The sequence below is a fragment of the Plecotus auritus genome, assembly GCF_963455305.1.
Source record: "Plecotus auritus genome assembly, chromosome: X".
Lineage (NCBI taxonomy): Eukaryota > Metazoa > Chordata > Mammalia > Chiroptera > Vespertilionidae > Plecotus > Plecotus auritus.
Genome location: NC_137784.1, coordinates 136,153,676 through 136,175,630, shown reverse-complemented (window position 1 = coordinate 136,175,630; position 21,955 = coordinate 136,153,676). Strand labels below are relative to the sequence as shown.

At 46.7% G+C, this 21,955-nt stretch overlaps 1 protein-coding gene across 13 annotated transcripts in view; it reads right to left on the bottom strand.

The window, feature by feature from the left end:
- The window catches only part of KDM5C (lysine demethylase 5C), a 32,235-nt gene that overhangs the window by 4,245 nt on the left and 6,035 nt on the right, over nt 1–21,955 (bottom strand). For 6 of the 13 annotated variants that reach the window (XM_080653823.1, XM_080653834.1, XM_080653829.1 and 3 more), the window contains exons 3-20: nt 20,709–20,831; nt 20,228–20,398; nt 19,573–19,707; nt 18,653–18,776; nt 18,368–18,570; nt 16,953–17,111; nt 14,827–14,946; nt 14,537–14,695; nt 13,859–14,040; nt 13,603–13,765; nt 6,528–6,647; nt 6,221–6,415; nt 3,158–3,339; nt 2,943–3,067; nt 2,668–2,815; nt 1,919–2,024; nt 864–1,222; nt 231–369 (exon numbers count right to left, since the gene is read on the bottom strand). In XM_080653823.1, coding sequence (XP_080509949.1) covers nt 231–369; nt 864–1,222; nt 1,919–2,024; nt 2,668–2,815; nt 2,943–3,067; nt 3,158–3,339; nt 6,221–6,415; nt 6,528–6,647; nt 13,603–13,765; nt 13,859–14,040; nt 14,537–14,695; nt 14,827–14,946; nt 16,953–17,111; nt 18,368–18,570; nt 18,653–18,776; nt 19,573–19,707; nt 20,228–20,398; nt 20,709–20,831 — 2,913 coding nt within the window. The remainder of the gene's footprint in view (nt 1–230; nt 370–863; nt 1,223–1,918; nt 2,025–2,667; nt 2,816–2,942; nt 3,068–3,157; nt 3,340–6,220; nt 6,416–6,527; nt 6,648–13,602; nt 13,766–13,858; nt 14,041–14,536; nt 14,696–14,826; nt 14,947–16,952; nt 17,112–18,367; nt 18,571–18,652; nt 18,777–19,572; nt 19,708–20,227; nt 20,399–20,708; nt 20,832–21,955) is intronic. The other 7 variants (XM_080653830.1, XM_080653832.1, XM_080653831.1 and 4 more) reach the window with 4 other exon arrangements.

Here is a 21,955-nt window from a genome sequence, read left to right as displayed (position 1 = left end):
TCTATCCGCCCTGCCCCCACCATTCTCACCCTCATCAGCCTCCTCTCTTCTCTCAGGCCAGTCTCGCAACCCCTCCTCAGGCTGCTCACTAAGCACATTTAGCCCCTTCACAATGTGCCAGCTGTTCCTCTCTAGCCAAGCCAACCCCACCCACAACCCAATATATAGCATCTCTCCTGATTGGCTTGAAGGTCTGGGGTAGAGGGAGAGGGAGGCGACAGGGTCCTCACTTGGATCTCATCCACATCAGCAATCCAGGCCCGGGCCTTAGCAAGAGCCTCCTTGAGAGCCTGGATGTTGGGCAGGTGAACAGGGATGTTTTCTGCCTCATGGATTATGGCCTCGAGTGTGGCTGGTGGATGCTTCTGCCTGAAGGTAGGGAAAAAAGAGGCCTCAGTCTGGGGTGGTCTGTCTGACCAGAAACCCAGCCTGACCACCAGATACAGCGGCGTGAGCCCCTGGGGCTGCCACGTGGGCCTACATGCATGTATTGTGCCTACGGGTGGCTGCCAGTCAGGTTGCCCTGTGTGTGATGTTTTTCTACCAATGTGTGTCCATCTGCCTGTGGGTGCTTGTGCTTGTGTGCACCGTCAGCCTGCAGAGGGAGTCCTCCGTACATGCGACTGTCCACCTCTGCTTCCCCACAAGACTGTCTGCCTCTATGTGTATACGAGTTTGTTTTTTGTTTTTTGTTTTTTTTTTAAATAAGATAGGGAACGAAAAAGGGAAGGAGCGTCAATACACCAACACAAGAGCCTGGCACCCGAGGCCACCCACGGGAATCATCTTCAGCTTCTCTACTAACTCCGAAGGTTGGGAAGGGCAGAGAGGGGAAGAGGCTGGTCCCAGCACCAGAAACTCACCTGGCCTCCAGGCAGAGGTGGGCCTTCTCCTCCCAGCGTTCGGCGATGGTCAGCAGCTCCTGCAGCTCAGCCCGGGCCTTATCCACTGCAGGGCTAGGGGCTACACTGGCACCCGCCACCAGCAGTCCTCGCATGACAGCCAGGGTGCCCCTTCGGGCTGAAGGGGCCAACGTGCGTTTCACCTCATCCAGCCATCGCGCCTGTTCCACCTGCCGCTGGAGCTGCTGGGCCTCGGGCACCTCCACTCCCAGCTGCCGCCCTCTCTCCAGCAAGGACTGCAGGAGCCCTGGGCTGGAGGGCAGTGAGGCCAGGGCCTCGCGGGCCTCAGCCTGGTAGGCCTCCACCTGTTCCAGAACACCCTACCAGGACACAGATGAAGAACACACCCTTCAGCTGGGCTCGCTTCCAGGTCCCACCACCAGATCCCCCGCCCACCTACCTTCTCACCCTTCAGTATTGAGAAGACAACCTAACATGGGCTTGGCTCCCCTCCCTCGCCGTGCCCTGAGACACTGGTCCCTAACACTCACTGCCTATTTGAATACCCTCGGGGATTTGTTTAAAATGCAGATTCCTGGGCCCCACCCCAAGATTCGTAACAGGGGCTGGTGAGGAGTCTCTGCTTATTTAAGTCCCCAGAGGGTTCTGAGGTACAGGACCAGGACACCCTCCTCGCTCTGTTATGCTTGGCCCTCTCACAAGCCCCTCCATTCACACCAGTGCCCATGGCCTTCTCTATCCCACTCTCTACCTTCCTGAACTTGACTCAGCTCCCCAGGCTCACAAACACCCTCGTACTTCCTCCTTTTCCTCTTTTACCTCCACCAGGAAACCTTCCCTTGACTTTGCATCCTGTACTCATGCCTTTGCCACGTGTCCCTCACATCCCAGCTCTAAGAGGTAGCCACAAGAGCTTTGGCCTCCTACCTCCCATTATTTTCTCACACGTGTTGCCTAAATATTGATGCTTCTTAAGGGAGCCAAGCGTGGCCTGCTGCCCAGGTCCCCCAACCCACCTGAGCATTCAGCGGCACTCCAAGACCACCTCGACTTACCTTAACATCCCCAATCTGGTGCATGGCGCATGGCAGGTTGCTCATCTGGTCCAGAAAGGCCCGGAGCTCGGCCAGGGTCATCTGTACATCAGCTACCCTGTGGGGACTGTGAAGTTTCACATGTGGGGTTTCAAGTCCCCTCCTTCCATGTCTGTGCTGAGACCTAACACTTTTCCTCACAACATCCCACCTTGATCTCTCATGCTTCAGCTTGCCCAGGGGGGAGGGAGGGTGCTCAGATACAAATGCATTCATATGATGAGAACACTTGCTGCCTTATCTTCTAAAATGGAGATAATGGTACCATCCTCACTAGGTTGTTCTGAGAATTAACAACGATGAGAGGAATATAGGATATATTCGGGAAGGGGGTGCTTAGAAATTCATTGATGGTCACAGAAGCTGGACTTTTCAATACATCCTCTACTGTGAGCTGTCAGGTTTATGCTTCAAGGCCCCTAAACCTTCCACAAGTCCTCCCTGCCCACACATTCCCTCAGCCTGTCTGAGATCTCCCCTAGTTATTGAAAAAAAGGAACATTTCTAGCTTTCTTGGGACCGAGATACTCTTCTCCATTCTAATTGCCTAGTCTCTCTGCCCCCGCCTCCCCCGCCGCCGCCCCATCACCTCCCAGGCCACCTCGAACTTGTCAGTTTCCTGCTGTCGCCTGCCCAGTGGCACTCGGAGTCCATTCCTCGCAGCACTTTTCCTAGGTGCCACATGCGCCCAACACCTCGTGATGCCATACCCAGGTTCCTGGCCGCTGACCAGGCCCAGCGCCCGGGACACACAAGCCTCTGCCTCACTCAGGCAGTTCTTTAGTCGCTGCAGCAGCTCACTGTTCGGGAACCTCCGCTCACGGGCCTCAGACTCCAGTGCTCTCAGCTCTTCAAGGCCTGGAGAGAGAATGAGAGCAGCAAGGAGTAGGCAGCATTGAGTAAAGGCAGAGCAAGAGGGTGGGGGCACAGAAGAAAAGGGAGTAGAACTTGCCTGTGGAGTCCCTCCGACCCCCCCATCACTCACTGCGCTTCCGCCCATCCTCCACCTCCAGGGCCACTCGCACTTTGTTGGCCCAGGTGTCAAAGGACTCAGCCCGAACCTTCAGCTTATGTAGCATGGCAGGGAGCTCATCCAAGGTGTAGCGATACCTGGAGGAAGAGGGCAGAGAAGAGCACCTCTCGCCCCGCTCTGCATCTCCCTCCTCGGCCCACTTCCTCCAGGTAGGCCCCCCTGCTCACCGCAGGTACTGCCGGCTACTGGAGCACTTGCAGAGGTCATTGATGTGGGAAAGGCAGACAAGGCCGTCTGGGCAGTCGTAGCAGGCCAGGGCTGATAGGAAGCACGTGGTCTTACACTTGATGCACTGGCGCTCATCATCCGGGAGCAGCTCGAAAGCCTCTCGCTCAGCTTCAGTGATGCCCTGGGGGCAGTTTGACCCACGCATATTATATGGAACCAGAACAGGGCCCACATCTCAGCCACCACTGAGCCCCATGTTAGAAACCAAGCTATGCTGAGAGCTGCGGGGAGGGAGCCCGACTTCAAGGAGCACCCTGCCTCTATGAAGTCTAGACTCTCACAGCTGGGGGAATCAGAGGACCGAGGGGAAGATCAGTGTGGGCTGAGCGGAAAAATTAGGTACGATTGGCATCAGCTCTAAGGGCCTTTTGGGTGGGAGAACATAAGGAAAGAAGTAACCAAGGCACCAGAGAGGTGGCAAGGTGTGGGAGTAGGCAGGAGAAAGGCCGTGCACTGGGGAACGAGGCTGGTTTCTAGTCACTCAGCGCCCACTATGTTCCAGGCCCTGTGCTGGCTGCTTAGCAGGCAGGACTCACTGCGTGCACATACCAAAGTTCCAGAAATAAAACCTGTGCCCGTCTCCACTGTTTAAAGATACAATTTTTATTTAAAACAACATGGCTTCCAAACCTAATAAGCAATGACTTCATCTGTTGCTCAGATGAAGAAAAAGCAATCCATTCCAAAATATGGAGGACAAGCTGGCTTTGTGGGAGGAATTGAAAGATAATTGCCATTATGAGCAATTTTAGGGATTTTAAAGGGACATTTCGATTCTTAACAGTTTTTATCTTCTATTTCTTTAACACCTAATCTTTACATAAAATATGATGTCCAGTGTATATTACAAATCCCACTTGGCCACCTATTAGCTGTGTGATCTTGAATAAATTATTTAAAATTTCTTTAGGTTTTAGTTTCCTTATCTTATAAAATGGAGATAATGGTACCAGCCTCATTGGGTTGTTAAGAGGATTAACAAAGATAAAGCAACTAATGACTTAGAAAAGTATCTTAACACTTAGAATAAGTGGAACCATATAAGAGCCAAATACCAAAGCAATCTTGTGAAACAAGAACAAAGCTGGAGGTAACACAGTTCCTGATTTCGAACTATACTACAAGGCTATAGTAATCAAAACAGCATGGTACTGGCAAAAAACAGACACATAGATCAATGAACAGAATTGAGAGCCCTGAAATAAACCCCTACGTATACATTGTCAACTAATATTTTTGACAAGGGAGCCCAGACTATTCAATGGGGAAGGGATAGTCTCTTCAATAAATGGTGCTAGGACTAGTAGATAATCACATGCAAAAGAATGAAACTGGACCCTATCTTACACCACTCACAAAAAGTAACTTGAAATAGATTAAAGACATAAACAGATGACCCGAAACCATAAAACTCCTAGCATTGGTCTTGGCAACCATTTTTTTGCATGACACCAAAAGCACAAATAAAAAGCAAAAATAAGTGGGACTAAACCAAACTAGAAAGGTTCTGCACAGTAAAAAAATAAATAAAACATAATCAACAAAATGAAAAGCCAACATATGGAATGAGAGAAAATATTTGCAAACCATATATCTGATAAAGGGTTAATATTCAAAATATACAAAGATATAAATATACAACTCAATGGCAAAAAACAAACAACTCAACTGGGCAAGTGTGGCGCTTTAAGAAGGCAGCTGAACTACACTCATCTACACACACAACTGACACATGCTTATGAGAAATCTATTCAAGGAGGACTACCTTCCACTTGGTGATTTTACCTTAGTGTGAGCTATTAAACCATCTGAATGTAATAAAATGGCATTTCCTAATAAGTGTTCCATATTTCAACCATTTTCTTCATGTATTAGTATTACCAATAATAGCAGCTGCTACCGCAAATGCTACAGATGCCATTACTACAGATGTTTTGACATAAATCACCTTACTCATGCTTTACCACCTTGTAAGTTAAGCATTTATTTCCATTTTACAAAGTGGGAAAGTGAGACTATGAGAGGTTAAGTAACTTGAAAAGGTCATCCAGCCAATCCGCATATGCCAGTCTTCCTTGCTATGTTATTTAAATAATAATGAAGAGCAGCTACACTAGCACCTACTATGGCTCAGTTACTTAATATACATCTTAATCTACACAGGTTTCACGAAGGTAAGCACTGAGCCGGTGTGGCTCACTGGTTGAGTGCCGACCCATGAACTGAGAGGTCGCTGGTTTAACTCCCTTCCAGTCAGGGCACGTGCCCGGGGTTGCAGGCTCAATCCCCAGTAGAGGGTGTGCAGGAGGCAGCCAATCAATGATTCTCTCTCATCGTTGACATTTTTCTCTCTCTCCCTTCCTCTCTCTGAAATCAATAAAAACATCCTATATAATAAAAGGCTAATATGCAAATCGACCAAACAGTGGAACAACCAGTCACTATGACGTGCACTGACCACCACGGGGGCAGATGCTCAATGCAGGAGCTGCCCTCTGGTGGTCAGTGCGCTCCCATAGGGGGAGTGCTGCTCAGCCAGAAGCCCTGAGCCGGGCTCAAGGCTGGTGAGTGCAGCAGCGATGGTGGGAGGCTCTCCCACCTCTGCAGCAGCACTAAGGCCTAAGCCGTCAGTCGGACATCCCCCGAGGGCTTCCGGACTGCGAAGGGGCACAGACCGGGCTGAGGGACCCCCCCCTGCCGAGTGCATGAATTTCGTGCACCAGGCCTCTAGTTAAAAATAAAAACAAACCAAAAAGATAAGCACTGTTATAATCCCCGTTTTTCAGACAGGGATTCTGATATTCAGTGAAGTAAATTAACTTGCTCGTGGTTGTTGGTAAATGGTAGAGCAGGGAATGGTATGTAGTTCCCCATCCACATGCATCTAGCTCTTTTTACTACTCCAAGAATAGAAGCTACAGTTACTTCTTAGGGCCATCCCTCCCTCCCCCCACTCTGCCATGCCAGGGTGTCTGATCCAGGGCACTCTCCCCATCACTCACTTTCTCCAGCAGAGCCTTTCGTAGACGCCGCTCCTCCTGAACCATGATGAACATCTCCTTATGCACAGCTGCTGCCAGGTTCAGGTCCAGCTTCTCTGGGCAGGCAGCCATCTTGCATATGAGTTCCTCATGGGAGAAGACACAGTATCTACGGAGCCGGCGGTAGTGCTCAATGCACTGGCGCCCAGCTGGCAACTGTGGACAGGTTCAAAGTTGAGTTTGGCTGAGTGTGGAGACCGTGGTGCCTCAGCTTCCCCATAACCCTCCTCCTGCTTCTCCCTTCCAGCCTACCACACTCCGGACTCACCCAGTCAGCAGTGCAAAAGTTGACAGCCTCAGCAAAATTGTAGCCTTGGTTGAAGCCACTGTGGTAAGCGCGAGGGAAGGTAATGACGAATTCTCCTGCACACTGGTTTGTGCGGACAACCTGAGGAAGAAAGGCCAAAATCACTGAGACAGAGGTTTTCCACCGTCTGCAGAAACCTGATCTGAGTGCAGGGTACTTATGGAGACAAAGGAAAGCCTCAGGGAACACAGTCTGACAACAGATTCCCAGACCCTCAAACTCTGAAGGGACTGACCATTGGTCTCTAGGCTCTCAAGGTTTTGTGTTGACAGATGACAGGAAAATTGGAGTCAAAAATAAGAATTGTACACACCAAAACATTTCAACCTCACTAATAATTTTTATAAAAATTTAAAATATCACCTTTCATTAAGCTAGTCAAGGTTTTTTCATTAATTATTTTTATCAGTCATATATGCAGCTTCAAGAGCCAAATGGTTCTACGATGTTCGTTATAAAACCAGCAGACCCTGCCATTCTCCACTCCCCAGAGCCAACCACTTTCACCTCTTCTTATTTTGGCATTTACTTTAATACTGAACAACATGCCTCTAGACCAGCCTTGGGCAAACTACGGCCCGCATCCGGCTGTTCTATCGGGTTCTCTTGCTCTCCCCTCCGCTCCTTTACTTTGAATTTATATTAGTTTACACAAACACTCCATCCATGCTTTTGTTCCGGCCCTCCGGTCCAGTTTAAGAACCCATTGTGGCCCTTGAGTCAAAAAGTTTGCCCACCCCTGCTCTAGACTATATCAAAAACAGCCTACATCTAAATTTGCTTAGTTTCCTACGCGTGTATTGGTAATTTAATCCCTACCTTTTGGACAAGTGTCCAACTCTGCTCTCTATCAGTTTTCACATTTCTGTAAGTCTCTCATGGAGACTTATGATCTGTTCCAATCGGGACCAGCTGTCCTTCCTGGATTATCACTCTCCTGTGAAGGATCACCTGTGTTCCCAGATCCCACGTTTTCCTCTTTCTTGGTTTTTGGTTTATTCCTTTGCTGTGCTTGAGCACATTCTCTTTTCTAGCTTACTTACTGAGAAATGACGGGAAGAGCTTTTTTTTTAAATTGCATATAGAATCCTAAGTTGAAAATCATTTGAAGGCATGGCTCTAGTCTTCTAGATTCCAGTATTACTTTTGAAAAGTCTGGTGCCATTCTGATTACTAATGCTTTGAATTAAACCTGTTTCCTCTCTCAGAAAGCTTGTAGGATTTTTCTGGTCCCAGTGTTTAATATGAAAATCCACCAGATATACCTTGGTGTGGGTCCATTTTCATTCACGTACTGGGTAGGCCCTTTGATTCCAAAAACTCAGTCGTTCAGTTCAGGGACATTTTCTTCAATGATTTCATTAACAATTTGATCCTTTCAGTTTTCCTGTATTTTCTTTTCAGAACTCCTATTATTTAATTGTTGAGCCTCCTAAATAAATCCTGTAATTTTCTCTACATTTTTCCATATTTATCTTTTTATCCTACTTTTTTTTTTTTTCTGGGAGATTTCCTTAACTATTCTTCTAAAAAAATTTTTTTAATATATTTTATTGATTTTTTACAGAGAGGAAGGGAGAGGGATCGAGAGTTATAAACATCGATGAGAGAGAAACATCGATCAGCTGCCTCCTGCACACCTCCCCCTGGGGATGTGCCCACAACCAAGGTACATGCCCTTGACCGGAATCGAACCTGGGACCCTTCAGTCCGCAGGCCAACGCTCCATCCACTAAGCCAAACCGGTTAGAGCACATTTTTTTATTTTTAAAAAAATTTTTCAGTTTGCTAGCATAATTTTAATTTCCAAGAGCTCTTTTTTGTTCTCTGTATGCTCTTTTAAAATAGTAATTGTTCTTATTTCATGTTTGCAATATATGCTCATCCCTAAAGTTACTAATGATGTTTATTTTCTTTTCCTTTTTAAAGTTTACTTCTCCCTGCCTGTGCTGTTTCTCCAAGTTGCTTTTTTCCCATTTGGTTCCATTTTGTTTTCTACAGTTTCCTTGACTGTATGTTAATTTGTGGCTACTTATATTCAAGAGTAAGAAATGAAAAAAAATGAATCGAAACTCTGAAAACATAGTTAAGTTTGTCAACTGTGAGCTTCATTGTAGGGTGATCTGGCTGAGCCATTTAGTTTGGGAAACTCTAAGTCTTTCCTTCTGGGCCAGATTCCTGAAGGAAAAAAGTGTGACTGCCAGTGTTCTGAGAGCCAAGTAGAGGAATATGGCTGGGAACCTCAGCATCCAGCCTGTATACAGTAAGGACTCCTATCATTTTCACTGTACCTCCACCCTCAACTGTACCTAGAATATCTCAATCCAGAGATCTTCTATTTTAACCTCTTCAAAATTCAATTTCCAGTCTGTTGCTGGAGTGAGGGAGGGTCGTATTTCCAGCTGACCAGAATGGAAGGGTATGTCACAGCTTCTTATATAGACATGAACCAATCCTTACTTTCACCTCATTCTCTTTATTCCCAGAATGCCTGGTGCCATCAACTATTAAACTTTTGGGGGATTGTGAGGTATAAATCAGGTTGGTTTTTAGATGTACCAGTACTGACTCAAGAATGAATTTTCTCATTTTCTAGTTTCAAGCATTTTGTTTATCATTGTCTTCTCTCTTGTTTTTCCATGTTTGTTTTTTTTTACCTTAAATAAAAACCCTCTGTGCCATTTTAGTGAAGTTTCAGTATAGAATGGAAGTATCCATCTTTATGTTTTAATTCACCATCTTTACTGAGAAGTCTTATAAAGTTTTCTAAGATGAATATTCAATGCTGATAAAGATAAAGTGAAATAGGTACAGTGTCAATGAGGGGACAAATAACCTCTACTCTTTAGAAAGCAAAATTGCTAATATAAAAAACCTAAGATATTTATATCCTTCAATCCAATGATTCCTCTGTTAGGATTATAGATTAATGTGGAGAGAATTAACATCCTAATAATACTGAATCTACCCATTAGTGAAAACACCTACATATTTATTCAGGTCACGCATCAAGTCCCCCCCCCACACACACCTCCAATACATTTTCTTCTCAAATCTATCCTTACTTGGAGGCAACATTAGCATTTCTTGCCTGTATTATAGCACTGGGCCCCATTACCAACTGCTAGAATTTTCCAAAAAATGCCAATCTGACCCTACTGAGAAGCCCTCACTTGAATCCCTATGTCCACGTGATAGAGCCATGGCCAGACAGGCAAACTCTTCCTCTTCCTTCCAGAGTCATTTCTTTTGTGCTTTTGTGACCGCCTTCCTAAGGACCCAGTCTGTTGTTCTTCTATAGCACCTCTAACATTTTATTCCTACTTGTTACTCACCTCTACCCATCTGTGCATACCCATAGGGCAGGGACTGGTTTATCTACCTTCGAGGTAATGAACGGAGGCCTTGCACACAGAGGGAGTTCTAGCAATATCTGTTGAATGATCTAGTTCCAGCCTTAATTTTAAAGATGTGAAAAACTGAGTCCCAGAGAAGTCTCAAATAGCAGAGCCAAAAATAGAACCTAACGTTCCCTACTCTTTGTCTCAACCTACCCTCTCATTTTAGCAATGTCCATCAACTGGTGAATGATAAACAAAACATGGTATACCCCTACAATGGAAAATTATCTGTATAATAAAAGCCTAAGCCATCATTACAGTGGAACAACCAGAACGACTGGTCACTATGACACGCACTGACCACCAGGGGGCAGACGCTCAATGCAAGAGCTGCCCCCTGGTGGTCAGTGCGCTCCCACAGGGGGAGCGCTGCTCAGCCAGAAGCCGGGCTCACGGCTGACAAGCGCAGCAGCAGTGGCAGGAGCCTCTCCCACCTCCACAGCAGCACTAAGGATGTCCAACTGCCGGCTTAGGTAAGGAGCGAGGGGTCCCAGACTGCGAGAGGGCGCAGGTCAGGCTGAGGGGACCCCCCCCCCGCCCCATGCATGAATTTCGTGCACCGGCCCTCTAGTTCCATTATAAAAAGAAATGAAGTTCTGACACAGGCTATAATATGCACTTTGAAAAGATTATGCTAAGTGAAAGAAGCCAGACACAAAAGACCACATATTATTATATTTATATGAACTGTCTACAAAAGGCAAATCTGTAGAAATAGAAGGCAGATTAGGTTGTCTGGGACTAGGGGTTGGAATAGAGATTGACTGCAAAAGGGCATGAGCATGAAGTTCCTTTTTGGGGTGATAAAAATGTTTTAAAACTGGATTGTGGTGATGGTGTAACACAACTCTGTAAATTTGCTCAAATGTACACTTAAAATGCGTGAATTTTTGGTATGTAAATTGTACTGCAAGAAAGCTATTTTTTCAAAAGATGATATTTTTTATTTATTGATTGATTCTTAGAGAGAGAGGAAGGGAAGGGGAGGGAAACATCGATGTGAGAGTGTAACATCGATTGGCTGCCTCCTACACGCTCACTACCGTGGATGAGCCTGCAACCCAGGCATGTGTCCTGATCAGAAATTGAACTGGTAACCTTTTGGTGCACTGGATGAGGCCCAACCAACTGAGCCACAACGGCCAGGGCAAGACTTGCTATTTTTAAAAAGGTGGTTATAAACAGTTCATAGTAAGGAAGCAAAAATTATTCTAGTCCAGCACTGTCCAATATAATGCCAGCCACATATGCTCTTTTAAATTCTCTAGTAGCCACATTAAAAAGTAAAACAGATGCAATTAATTTCAATATATTTTATTTAACTTAATATAGCTGCAATATTGTCATTTCAATGTGTAATTGGTATACAAAAGTATTAGTGAGATATTGTTTGTTTTGTACTGAGTCTTGAAATCCAATGTGCTTTAACTTGTAGCACATTACAGTTAGGACTAGTCATGCTTCCAGTGCTCAGTAGCCACATGTGGCTAATAGCTACCAAACTGGACAGTGCCATTCTAGGTCATTAAACTTATAAAAAAAGATTATAAAATCTACACACTTATTATTGCTATGTCAAAATTTACATAGTAAAAACAACAGATGGAAACATAAAATGTGAAGGAAATAAGGATGGCCTCTCTATTTCCATTTTTTGGGAAGAGGGCATGTTTCTTTTATAATGAAAATAATAGTTATACTATATATCTATAAAAAGAAATGGCCTTTTCTCACCAAAGAGGAAGGAGGGGGCAGGCTAAAGATAGCTCTGGGGGAGCTCCAACTGGCTAAACTGCAGCCTGCCAACACGAGAATATGAAAATCACAGATGCCTTGGATTGAGGGATACTGCCATGAGCAAGAAAAATGCTGTGGAAGCAAAGAGCACATATTTAAAAGTCTGTGATAAAGTTTTTTAAAAAGAGGTAAGAATTAAACAGCTACTTATATATGCATCTTTTTTTTTTAAGATTTTTTAATTGATTTTTTTTTTAGAGGGGGAAGAGAGAAACATCGATGTGAGAACACAACATCAAATGGCTATCTCGTGCACCCTTATCAGGACTGAGTCCACAACTTGGGCATGTGCTCTGACCAGGAATCAAACAAGCAACCTTTTGGTGCAAGGGACAATGCACAATCCACTGACCAACACCGGCCAGGGCTATATATGTATCTTAGCTGTCTGAATCCTTAAGGAGAATGCACCTCTACTTTTATAATTTCCTTGACATTGTAGGCCAGGTTTGAGGAAAGGTCAGACCCAATGTCTAGTTGTGAAGAGAACTGGAAGGGCCTTTGATCATCTGGACATCTCAACTCCAGTAATTCTTAAATGGGGTGAGGTGGAGACGGAAAAGGATACTCCACCTCTAAGTAGAGGAAGGTTGCCTGAACTGTTGTAGAATGCTTCCTCTAATTCCCTAGATATCCCAATCCTTGGTTAAAGATCACTACAATGTATAATAAAAAATATTACTCAAAGGGTATGAAGTACATCAAAACAAGGTGAAGGCAAGAAGAAACTGGGTGAAAACCACTGACCCAGTCCAAAGCCCTACTGTACTAATGTCCAGGGATCTCAAGGAGACGTTGATTCAATATGTACTGATTGCCTACCATACCCCATGCATTAGACTAAGTGGCAAGGCAGGTAAGGGTGGGGGATCGAAGGGAGAAGGGAGTATAGAATCAAACCCAAAGCAAAGGTGGTGAATGTACTAATCCCTGTTCCTACAGGACTATTCATCAGGCTGTTTTAAGATCCACACCAGAAAACTAGCTGATGCTAATTAGTGCTGGAAATTCCCAGGAATATAAAGTCTCTTATAGGTAAGCCAGGCTTACACTTAGCAAACATTTGATAGGATACGAGAGGCCCACAGGAGGATAGTATAAGCCAGGACTCTGGGTTTAACTTTTTTTTTTTTAATATTGAAAGATATTAGCCACTTTTTACAAAAAGGTTACCTTACACCCCAGCTTTGAGATATAAAACATTGTGTAAGTTTAAGGTGTACAACATATTGATTTGATAAGACTTATATATTGCAAAATAATTGCCACCACTAAACCTCAGACCTGTTAAATAAGTAAAAAGACCTACCCACTGCTCCAAGGGTTACAGTATGGAAAGTACGGCAGGGAACTGCTAGCTGTCCCCTGATATTCTCTCACCTTCTTTCATAGTAACATGACCTCCAATTTGTAGCTGGTATGTAACCATCCAGAACAAAAATCGCATTTCCCAGTTTTCCCTGCAGCTAAATGTGGCCATGTGACTAAGCTGTGACTAAAAGGAAATGAATAGAAATTATGTCTGCCCTTAAAAGTAAAGAGACCTGTCTTGCCCTGTCCTTCTCCCATTTCCCTCTTGCACTGGCTGGAATGCAGATGTGATAAGAAGCCATCCCTAAGGTGTTGCCCTCAAACATGTGGCCCAGAAGGCTCACCATCACATTGTATATCTAACTGTTATTATTTTGGGTCTCTATTAGAACCGTCAAACCGATAGGCCAATGAAGATACAACAGGAATGAGAAAGGAGGAGGGGTAGATTACAGACAATGACCACCACCACTACAAAGGACATCACTAAATCATTCCTACACCTTGTCCGTTTCCTGGACACTCACCGGCACGCCATGGGACATGAGGGTATTGGGATTCATGAGGGTGACAAGTTGGTGGAGGAGGTCAGGCTGGCTATCAAAGAGCTCAGGTGTCAGCTTCTTCATCACCTCCTCTAAATGTTCTGCTGCGAGCGAGGGTACCCCATACCAAGTCTTCGGTTCACCCCTGTCCAATTGGAAAGGGGACATAGAGAGTGGTCACATCCATGGTCCTGAGGGTGTCCATCCTGCTTTCCCGGGTCCCTGGGTCCCCACTCACCAGTGGAGGTAGTTAATGGAGTAACTCCAGTGATCCTCAATGTGCCAGCAAAAGGCTGAGAAGACCATGCCTACATAGAGCCAGGGCACCTTCATGCCGGAGATGTCTGCATTGATGTGGCACAGTACGGACTGCTCCAACACTGGCATCACGTTTAGGTTCCAGCCACTGGTAGCATACTCCTGTCAGGTTAAATATTTGTGGGAAGGGGATGAGGGTTATGATAAGGAACTGAGATCTTTAGCCCAGGGAATGTTAATTTTGAGGTCATAGACCTTTTTGAAACATCTAAGAAATAGTATCGGTATTCTCCTGCAATTTAGAAGCCCCTGTTCTGAACCAAAATGCACCCTTCCCTTGATGCAGGGTCTGGGCCCTCATTTTTTTCTGCACATGCAATCTTACTCCCTGAGCTTTTTATGAACAAATCAGGCACCCATTTCACACATCTTCTCATTTAATTCTTATAACAGATTTGTAATGTAGATACTATTCCCATTCCACGGACAAGGAATTAGCCAACCTCATGACTGGAGATGCCATGCCAGTTACCAGGCTATGATCTTTCCACACATCTCATCTCATGTAAACCCCACAGAGCCACCGAGTCTTTCAAAGACACTGAAGTACTTGCCTAAGCTCACAGAGCTGACATATAACCATGAGTCATCCACTCACCTCCTCCTCAGGGGTTAGGTGACGCTTACTGTCGCTGACAGGGAAACCGCTGCCAAATTCTTTGGAATGGATGTCAGCCCCATACTCAACCGTCACATCTTCCTCAATGCTGTTCACCAGCCGCCAGAACTCCTTCTCCACAAGTTCTGTGGGTACCATCTAGGGGACAGGGGTAGCGAATGACTGGGGCCCGTCATATCCTAGCCCCACTGACCCGGGAGCATTAAGATTGTCACACACCAGCACCCACGACCCTAGCCCTGACACTACCCCAGTCCTCCATCACCTACGTGCACAGGCATGTTGAAGTAATCGGCTTTAAAGGTGTCGGCCATCTCGCCAAAGCTCTGCAGAGTGTATTCCCGGGTAGCCTGCTCAAAGCCAAAGGCTTCGGGGGGACGCTTACACTCCTGAAACCCAAAGGAGAACATGTCACCAAGGGAGGGGCAAAGAGGTGGAGAAGTCTCCAAATCGGAGCTGGAATATGGGTAGAGGCAGGGAGGGAGAATAGCCCTAGATCTGCACTCAAGGCTCCCGCGGCAGCTTCATTTAATAGCTCCGCCTTTCCTCCTAGCACCTCAGCTTAACGAGTCTTTTCACTCCTCACCTGCTCACTGCCATGCTTTTGCTTCTCTCTTGCTTGAGGACTTTACTATCTAAACCATGGGCTCTGACCTCAATATGCTATCTATGCTCTTCTGCCACCATTTTTTCTCTAGAGCTAAAATATGGGTTTAGCCCAGCCCGCATGGCTCAGTGGTTGATCGTTGACCTATGAACCAGGAGGTCATGGTTCGATTCCCAGTCAGAGCACATGCCAGGGTTGCGGGCTTGATCCCCAGTGGGGTGCGTGCAGGAGGCAGCCGATCAATGATTCTCTTTCATTGATGTTTTTGTCTCTCCCTCTCCCTTCCTCTCTGAAATCAATACAAATATTTTTAAATAAATAAATAAATAAAATATGGGTTTATACAGCATGTTTAGGAAAGCTTTTTTTAATGCCCAGATTGGAACTAAAGGCCTGGGAAATGAGCAGTGAATATTCTAGTAGCATGGAGGATGGAAAACAAAGGCACTAGCTTTCACAGTGCCAAAACCTACACCGTTCCTGTTCTTTAGATTTTCTTAGAAGATTGGATGCCCGTCGGCCTCACTTTGTACCTACAGTCCTGGTTTTAGATGAGAGGTGTGTGTATCCCAGAATCAGACACATACTCTTCTCGCATCTGAGAAGTAAATGTCATTCTGGTCCACTGGCCCACAACCACTGATCGAGCCAAGCAGAGCTGAGAATCTTGGCCGTCTGGGATACTGTTGGTAGGTTTCCAAACTCCTCCCCAAAGGGATCTCCACCACTACCAAGGCCATTCATTTTGCACTGCCCTGGTCTCCTTCGTCATCTGGGTGTGTGTGTGTATGTGTGTGTGTGTGTGCGCGCGCGCACTTGCACACCTGGTCTCTGTGACCTCAGCTGAGTCCCTGCGATAAGGCTGGAGAGACTGTCAGCATCTGCTCTCCAGAAAGCCAGAGAGAAATGGAGCTGAGCAGAGAATTTGGATGAGGGTAGGAAGCTCATGGAACAGACCTGGTGGACTTTTTAGGCTGCTCAGCCCTCACTGCTGCTTCAGCCGCTCTCCTTACGGGCAGTAAGGTACTCTTGCACTAGGTATTCTCCCCATACACTCTTGCTTTGGCATTTCCTCCACTCCCCAGTCTAGAACTCCTGCCCACCTTTTCTACTGAAAGTCTGTATCACTGCAAATTGATTTTATTGTCACAACAGAAGGAAAACAAATATTACACCCATATGATGGACCCCCTATAAGAAAAACAAATCATACCTATGAATAAATTTAATGACACAGAAAAATGATTAAAAGTAACATGAAAATATACAGTAAGATTCCTCAATGCAACAACAAAAAGATGAGAAAATATACCAGCCTATTAACAATGGTTGTGTCTAAGTGATGAAATGATAGGTAATTTGTCTATTTTCCACGCTTTCTAAAAAAAACAAAGAATAAAATACTTGGAAATCAAAAGAACAATTTTTGCTTCATATTCCAGTCCTCCATATGTCAATCCTGACATCTACCCTTAGTCATTTTCCTCTCTTTAGAATTTCTACGCCTCCGAGTTTCTAACACACAATTTAGCATTTGATTACACGCCATTACATACAATCTGTCTAATCAGGCCTCTCCCCACGTGGCCTGGGAGCTCCCAGAAGACACAAGCGAAGGCTGTCTCCACCTCCTCTTTTTTCCAAAGCTCTGCCCAGCCTCGCCCCCACCCCAGGGACCCAAATCAGAAGCCTGTGGCTGAGCTAGGACGCTGCTCACAATGAAGGCAGATGAAGGAAGGTAAAGCTACCCTATGAGGCAGACATGGGCTGTGGCTGGGAAGGCCTTACCGCCATGACACACTTTGGGCACCGCCAGACACCCTTGGGAATCTCAGGCAGAGGAGGCAGCAGGCAAAAGATGTGGTAGTTGTCATCACAGCCATCACACAGCAGGAGTTTGTCGTCCTCATCCCCTCGGGAACACATCCGACATACATACGACTCAATCTGCCAGGGAAGGGAGGCAGCAGTTCATCCACCTAAGCCCTGTCCAGCCTTTACACAGCAGACTCCTCCAGAAGGGACCCAGGTCCAGCAGTCTCCATCAAAAAGCTGCACTGCACCCTAGCTGGTTTGGCTCAGTGGATAGAACATTGGCCCGTGCACTGAAGGGTCCTAGGTTTGATTCTGGTCAAGGGGAATCGGCTGGAGGCTCGATGTGTGTGTGTGTGTGGGGGGAGGGTGCATGTGCAGAAGGCAACCAATTGATGTCTCTTTCTCACATTGATGTTTCTTCCCCACCCTCACCCCTTCCACTCTTGCTAAAAATAGAAAAGCTGCAGCGCTTGCTAGCTGGATCATTCATGGCCCTGTACAGGCTAGTCATACTCAGTCTGGAGTTTAACTGTATGCATGCACCACCTCCCCAAATACAATGGTCGAGTAGTGAAAGCAGAGTCTTTCTCATTCAATCCTCCCCCCTCCCCTTTTTCATTCAATCAACACTTGTGTGTTCTCCAGTAAGGCGGACTCTGCAGATCAGTGATGAATATGACATGGCATCTGCCCTCTAGAGGCATACAGTACCCCAGAGATACGGGTTCATAAAAATTCAAGGGCAAAAAAAAACCCCCCAAAAAATAAAATAAAAAATTCAAGGGCAGTGCAGAAACTGCCAAGAGTGGCCCATAGAGGGTACTGTGGGAGCCTAAAGAAGGAAGCACTCAAATCAGCTAGAGATAAGGAGGCACTTCGCTGCAAAGGTAACACCTGAAACCGAAACTTGAAAGCCAACTGCAACGGGCAGAGTGCAAGGGGAAACTTTTCCAGGCGGAAGAAACGGCATGTGCAATGGATGGGAAAGGAGACAGCATGGTGTGTCAGGGGGAAAAAACGAACATGCCTACAAGTAGTTTGGTGTGGCTATAACAGAGTGAGGGAGCAGTGTTGGGGAACGAGGCTAGACGTCAGCAGGAACTGGATCACGCATGGTAATGAACTTAGCCTTTATCTTGGAACAATGGAGAGGGGGCAGCCTTCTCTGGACCCTTTCTGTACTTCATGTTGACAGTATTTGATCACCTTTTCTGGTTCTTTGTTCCATGTGAGTTGGCCTTATTTCCCCAATTAAGTGAGCAACCTGAAGGCAGGGCCCACCACACCCACTTTTCTGCTTAGTGCAACCCGGTCCAGTGCCATGTTGGGGAAATGCTTGTTGAAGGGACAAGAAGCAAAGCATTAGGAAGTCAGGGCTGGGTCCTTACAAACTGGGCATTGCTGTGGTTCCTCCGCAGCCTCATAGTCATTTTGGTGCAGGGCTCTGGGCTGTGACTCAGCTCCTCCTTGCTCTCCAGGTAGGTCTTGGGTGAGGCTGGCTCCACCTTCATGTCCCCGCCTGACTCCTCCTTTACCACTACAGTCGGGGGACACTCAGGCCCTTCCTTATCTGGGAGAGAGCAGAGCAGCTCTAAAGAACAGGTGTGAGCAATCAGGCCCTACCTTCTCTCCCAGGGGAGGCCATCCTTCACACTGCCCCTTTCAGGCCTCACCTTTCTTCCGCAGAGTCTTGTCCTTGGCCATGAGGCCTAGGCCCATCATCTTGGGGCCTGCCCCATAGATCTGCAGCTTCTTCAGCTCCGGATTCTTTTCAATGTCTTCTTCTGTGGGTTCCGGCTGGAAGAAAGAAGGAAATGAATCAAGACTGCCCCATCCTAACAGAACAATAGCTTAGAGCAGCGGTCGTCAACTGGTGGCCCGCGGACCACTGGTGGTCCATGAGGTCCGAAAGGTTGGCGACCACTGGCTTAGAGGATACATCATCTGAGCTTATGCCAGGGGCTGAAGCATGGGCAGGCCGGGGCACGAATTCAGAGCTACTTTTTGGAGACAGGGGTTAAGTGAGCTTTCTCCTCAACCCTCTCTTGGAAATGAATTAACATAGGACCCCAATTTTCCCACCTCTAAAATTGAGAATGTTAACTCCTACCTTGAAGTTACAAGGTTTGGGGATTACATAAAGAAAGAAATCTAAAAGTGTCTGGCACTACCAATAAATGGCAGTGACTAATATGATTCTAAAGTATGTGCCTTGGTGAGTCCAGGGACAGTGCCTCTCTTGTTCTTTGTTGTATTCCCAGTGTCTAGAAGAACACCTGGCATATAAGCTTCAGCCTGAAGCTGGGATATAGATATAAGGAAAAAGAAACACTGCCCCTATGAGCGGAGTGACTCAGGAAAAGAACCAAGAGGGCAGAAATAGAAAAGATACTGTATGAACAGATCAAGACCCAACTCAGAAGCTCAGCGGAGAGGGGAGGGAAAAGCAAGAGTGAATTCAAAGAGAGACACACTACTGCTCAGAACTGGAGAACTGAGAAAAGGGACAGTGGAACAGGGAACAGAGGCGTGGCCAGAGGAAAGGAGAGGACTCTCTCCGCTCCAAAGCCCTAACCAGAAGGGAAGTACTCACATCAGGCTGCAGTCTCTTGGCCCGCCGACCATAGCTGTTGAACTTGGAAGGCTGCACAGACTGTCGCAGGGGGATGCTGTGGGGTTTGTATTCTTTGTCCTTCTCCTCATTATCAAATGGACGTGTGTTGCACTGCTGGCGAGAAGTAAGGGGTAGAGGTCAGGGCACGGGGTCCCAGCCCTCAACAGCAAGGACTTCCTCTACCCTTACCCAGTGGCAACCGATGCTGTGGTTGCACCTCCCTGACCCGCATGCTAGGCCCTGCTCCACTGGTGTTTACCACGGGCACCAGCATACCCTCTGGGAATTCTTCTCATTCTTTGCTTATGCTATTTTTCCTTCTAGCCACCTCCCCACAACCATCTCCCCAACGAAATCAGACTCCATTTTCCCCAGACCTCTCCAGCCCCAAAGATCTCTCCCTCCTCTGAATTCCTTTATCTGTTAAAACCTTGTCACATTAACAGATAGCAGGCTGGCCATGCGGATAACTCCAGGACCTTGACCTTGGGCAGTGTGGAAAGAACGGGCACCGCTGGAAGAGTGGAGTCTAGCTTCCAGGTCTCTAGTCCACTGAACCAGTTTCATTAAGAGCAAGTGTGAAAATCTATGTCTGAGGGGGAAGCCTCCTTCCACCCCGGCCTGGCATCCTTACCACCAGGTTGGCTCCAGACTGGTACATCTCATAGGGGTAAACGATGCGTTCATAGTGGGAGCGTAGCAGGGAGCCAATGTTTTTGCCTGGTGGGTAGTTGAGGCGCTGGGCCACCCGGGCCCACCGACGGTCCTTGCAAATGGCTTCATAGCCACCTTCCTCCACCACGATCTGCAGGGACAAGCAGGAAGGGACGTGGAGGTGCTGTGTGTATGTACATGAGGGAGCAGGCCTGCAGGAAGGGCGAGGAGGACAACTCCAGCCCCTCACTGCGTTGGGGGCTACCCCTCCTCCTACCACCACCACGAAGACTCAAATTGCGGCAAGAGGTGCCCAGAAGTTCTGCTGATAGCTTATGTGTTACCAGGCTGTGACCCTTCCATTGCAGCCTAGAGATCCAATATCCAAACCAAGGGAGTCCCAGAATACCAAGGATATTAGTGTGGGGTAAGGAGGGGGTCTGAGAAAAACCTGTTCTTACTTTGCTGAGGCTGTAGAGGTCCAAGATCCGCCGTTCCACATTGGGAATCTTCAAGGAGGAGCCCTGGATTTCCCAGAATTTGGCAATCTGGTCCAAGTAGTTCAGTTTCACTCTCGTCTGGGCCTGGAAAAGAAATGGCTCAAAGAGGCTGACCCTTCACTTGACTCCTGTCTTCTGGCCTAATCTTAGGGTAGGGAGGGTACAGAGCAGCCCACTACCCAGGGCCCAATGGATCTCAAACTCTAAGCAGTGGTGAGCCCACCACTCTCTCATCTCTGCTACCTTCTAGTCAATAGGATAAGCCCCAGGTCCCAAAACGGAGAGGGTCGGGTCACAACAGCCAAAGCTTTACATACACTCTTTCTCAATGTCCTTGACAGGGCTGGATGAGTAGCATCATCTCCTCTACAGAGAACCTGTGTCCTCAAGTCACACAGCAGGTACCAAGAGATTGTAATGTCAGTATGATGATAAAGCACTCTAATACAGTGGTTCCCAACATGGGACACAATGGAGAAGGGGGCAATTTGATTTTTAAGGGGGGCAATTCAAGAGTTATTAACAGTGAATTTTTTGCATTTCTTATGGTTCTAGGGGCCTCATGTAGAGTATCTACACTAATAAAATAGAAATATGCAATTGACCATCACTTCACAATGCCCACCAGCCAATCAGGAGTATGCAAATTAACCTGACAAAGATGGTGGTGGCCCCGCCCCCCAGCCACTCTGGGCCTCTGGGCAGCACGCATGCAGGCATGGCGTGGCTGGGCTGCACGGGACGCCTGCTATGAGGGGGAGGGCGGGGGGTGTGGAGGGAGCTACAGGAGCGGCGCTCGGGCTGGAGCAAAGATGGAAGGCAGTGGCCAGAGCGAAGGCCTGGGTCCCGGAGGAAAACCGGTGCCGGCAGCCAGGGGAAGGAAGGCCTATTGCATGAATCTTCGTGCAACGGGCCTCTAGTATAAATATATATTGTGACATATTTATGCATTTCAGTTCTCTATTATGTTTTGAAACTTTGCTATTTTTTCATATCACTTCATATTATTATTTTTTAACTATTTCTTAGTGATTTCTTCCTCAGTACTTCAACTACCCTTTTGTTCTTTTATTTTTCCTCTTTCATGGATGCCATTTCTTTGGAAGCTTGTTTAGACCAAGTTAATGGCCTTTTAGGCTTCCTCCACATGAGTAGGAGTTTTTTGTTGTTGTTGTTATTCCTCACTTAAGGATACTTTTCCATTGATT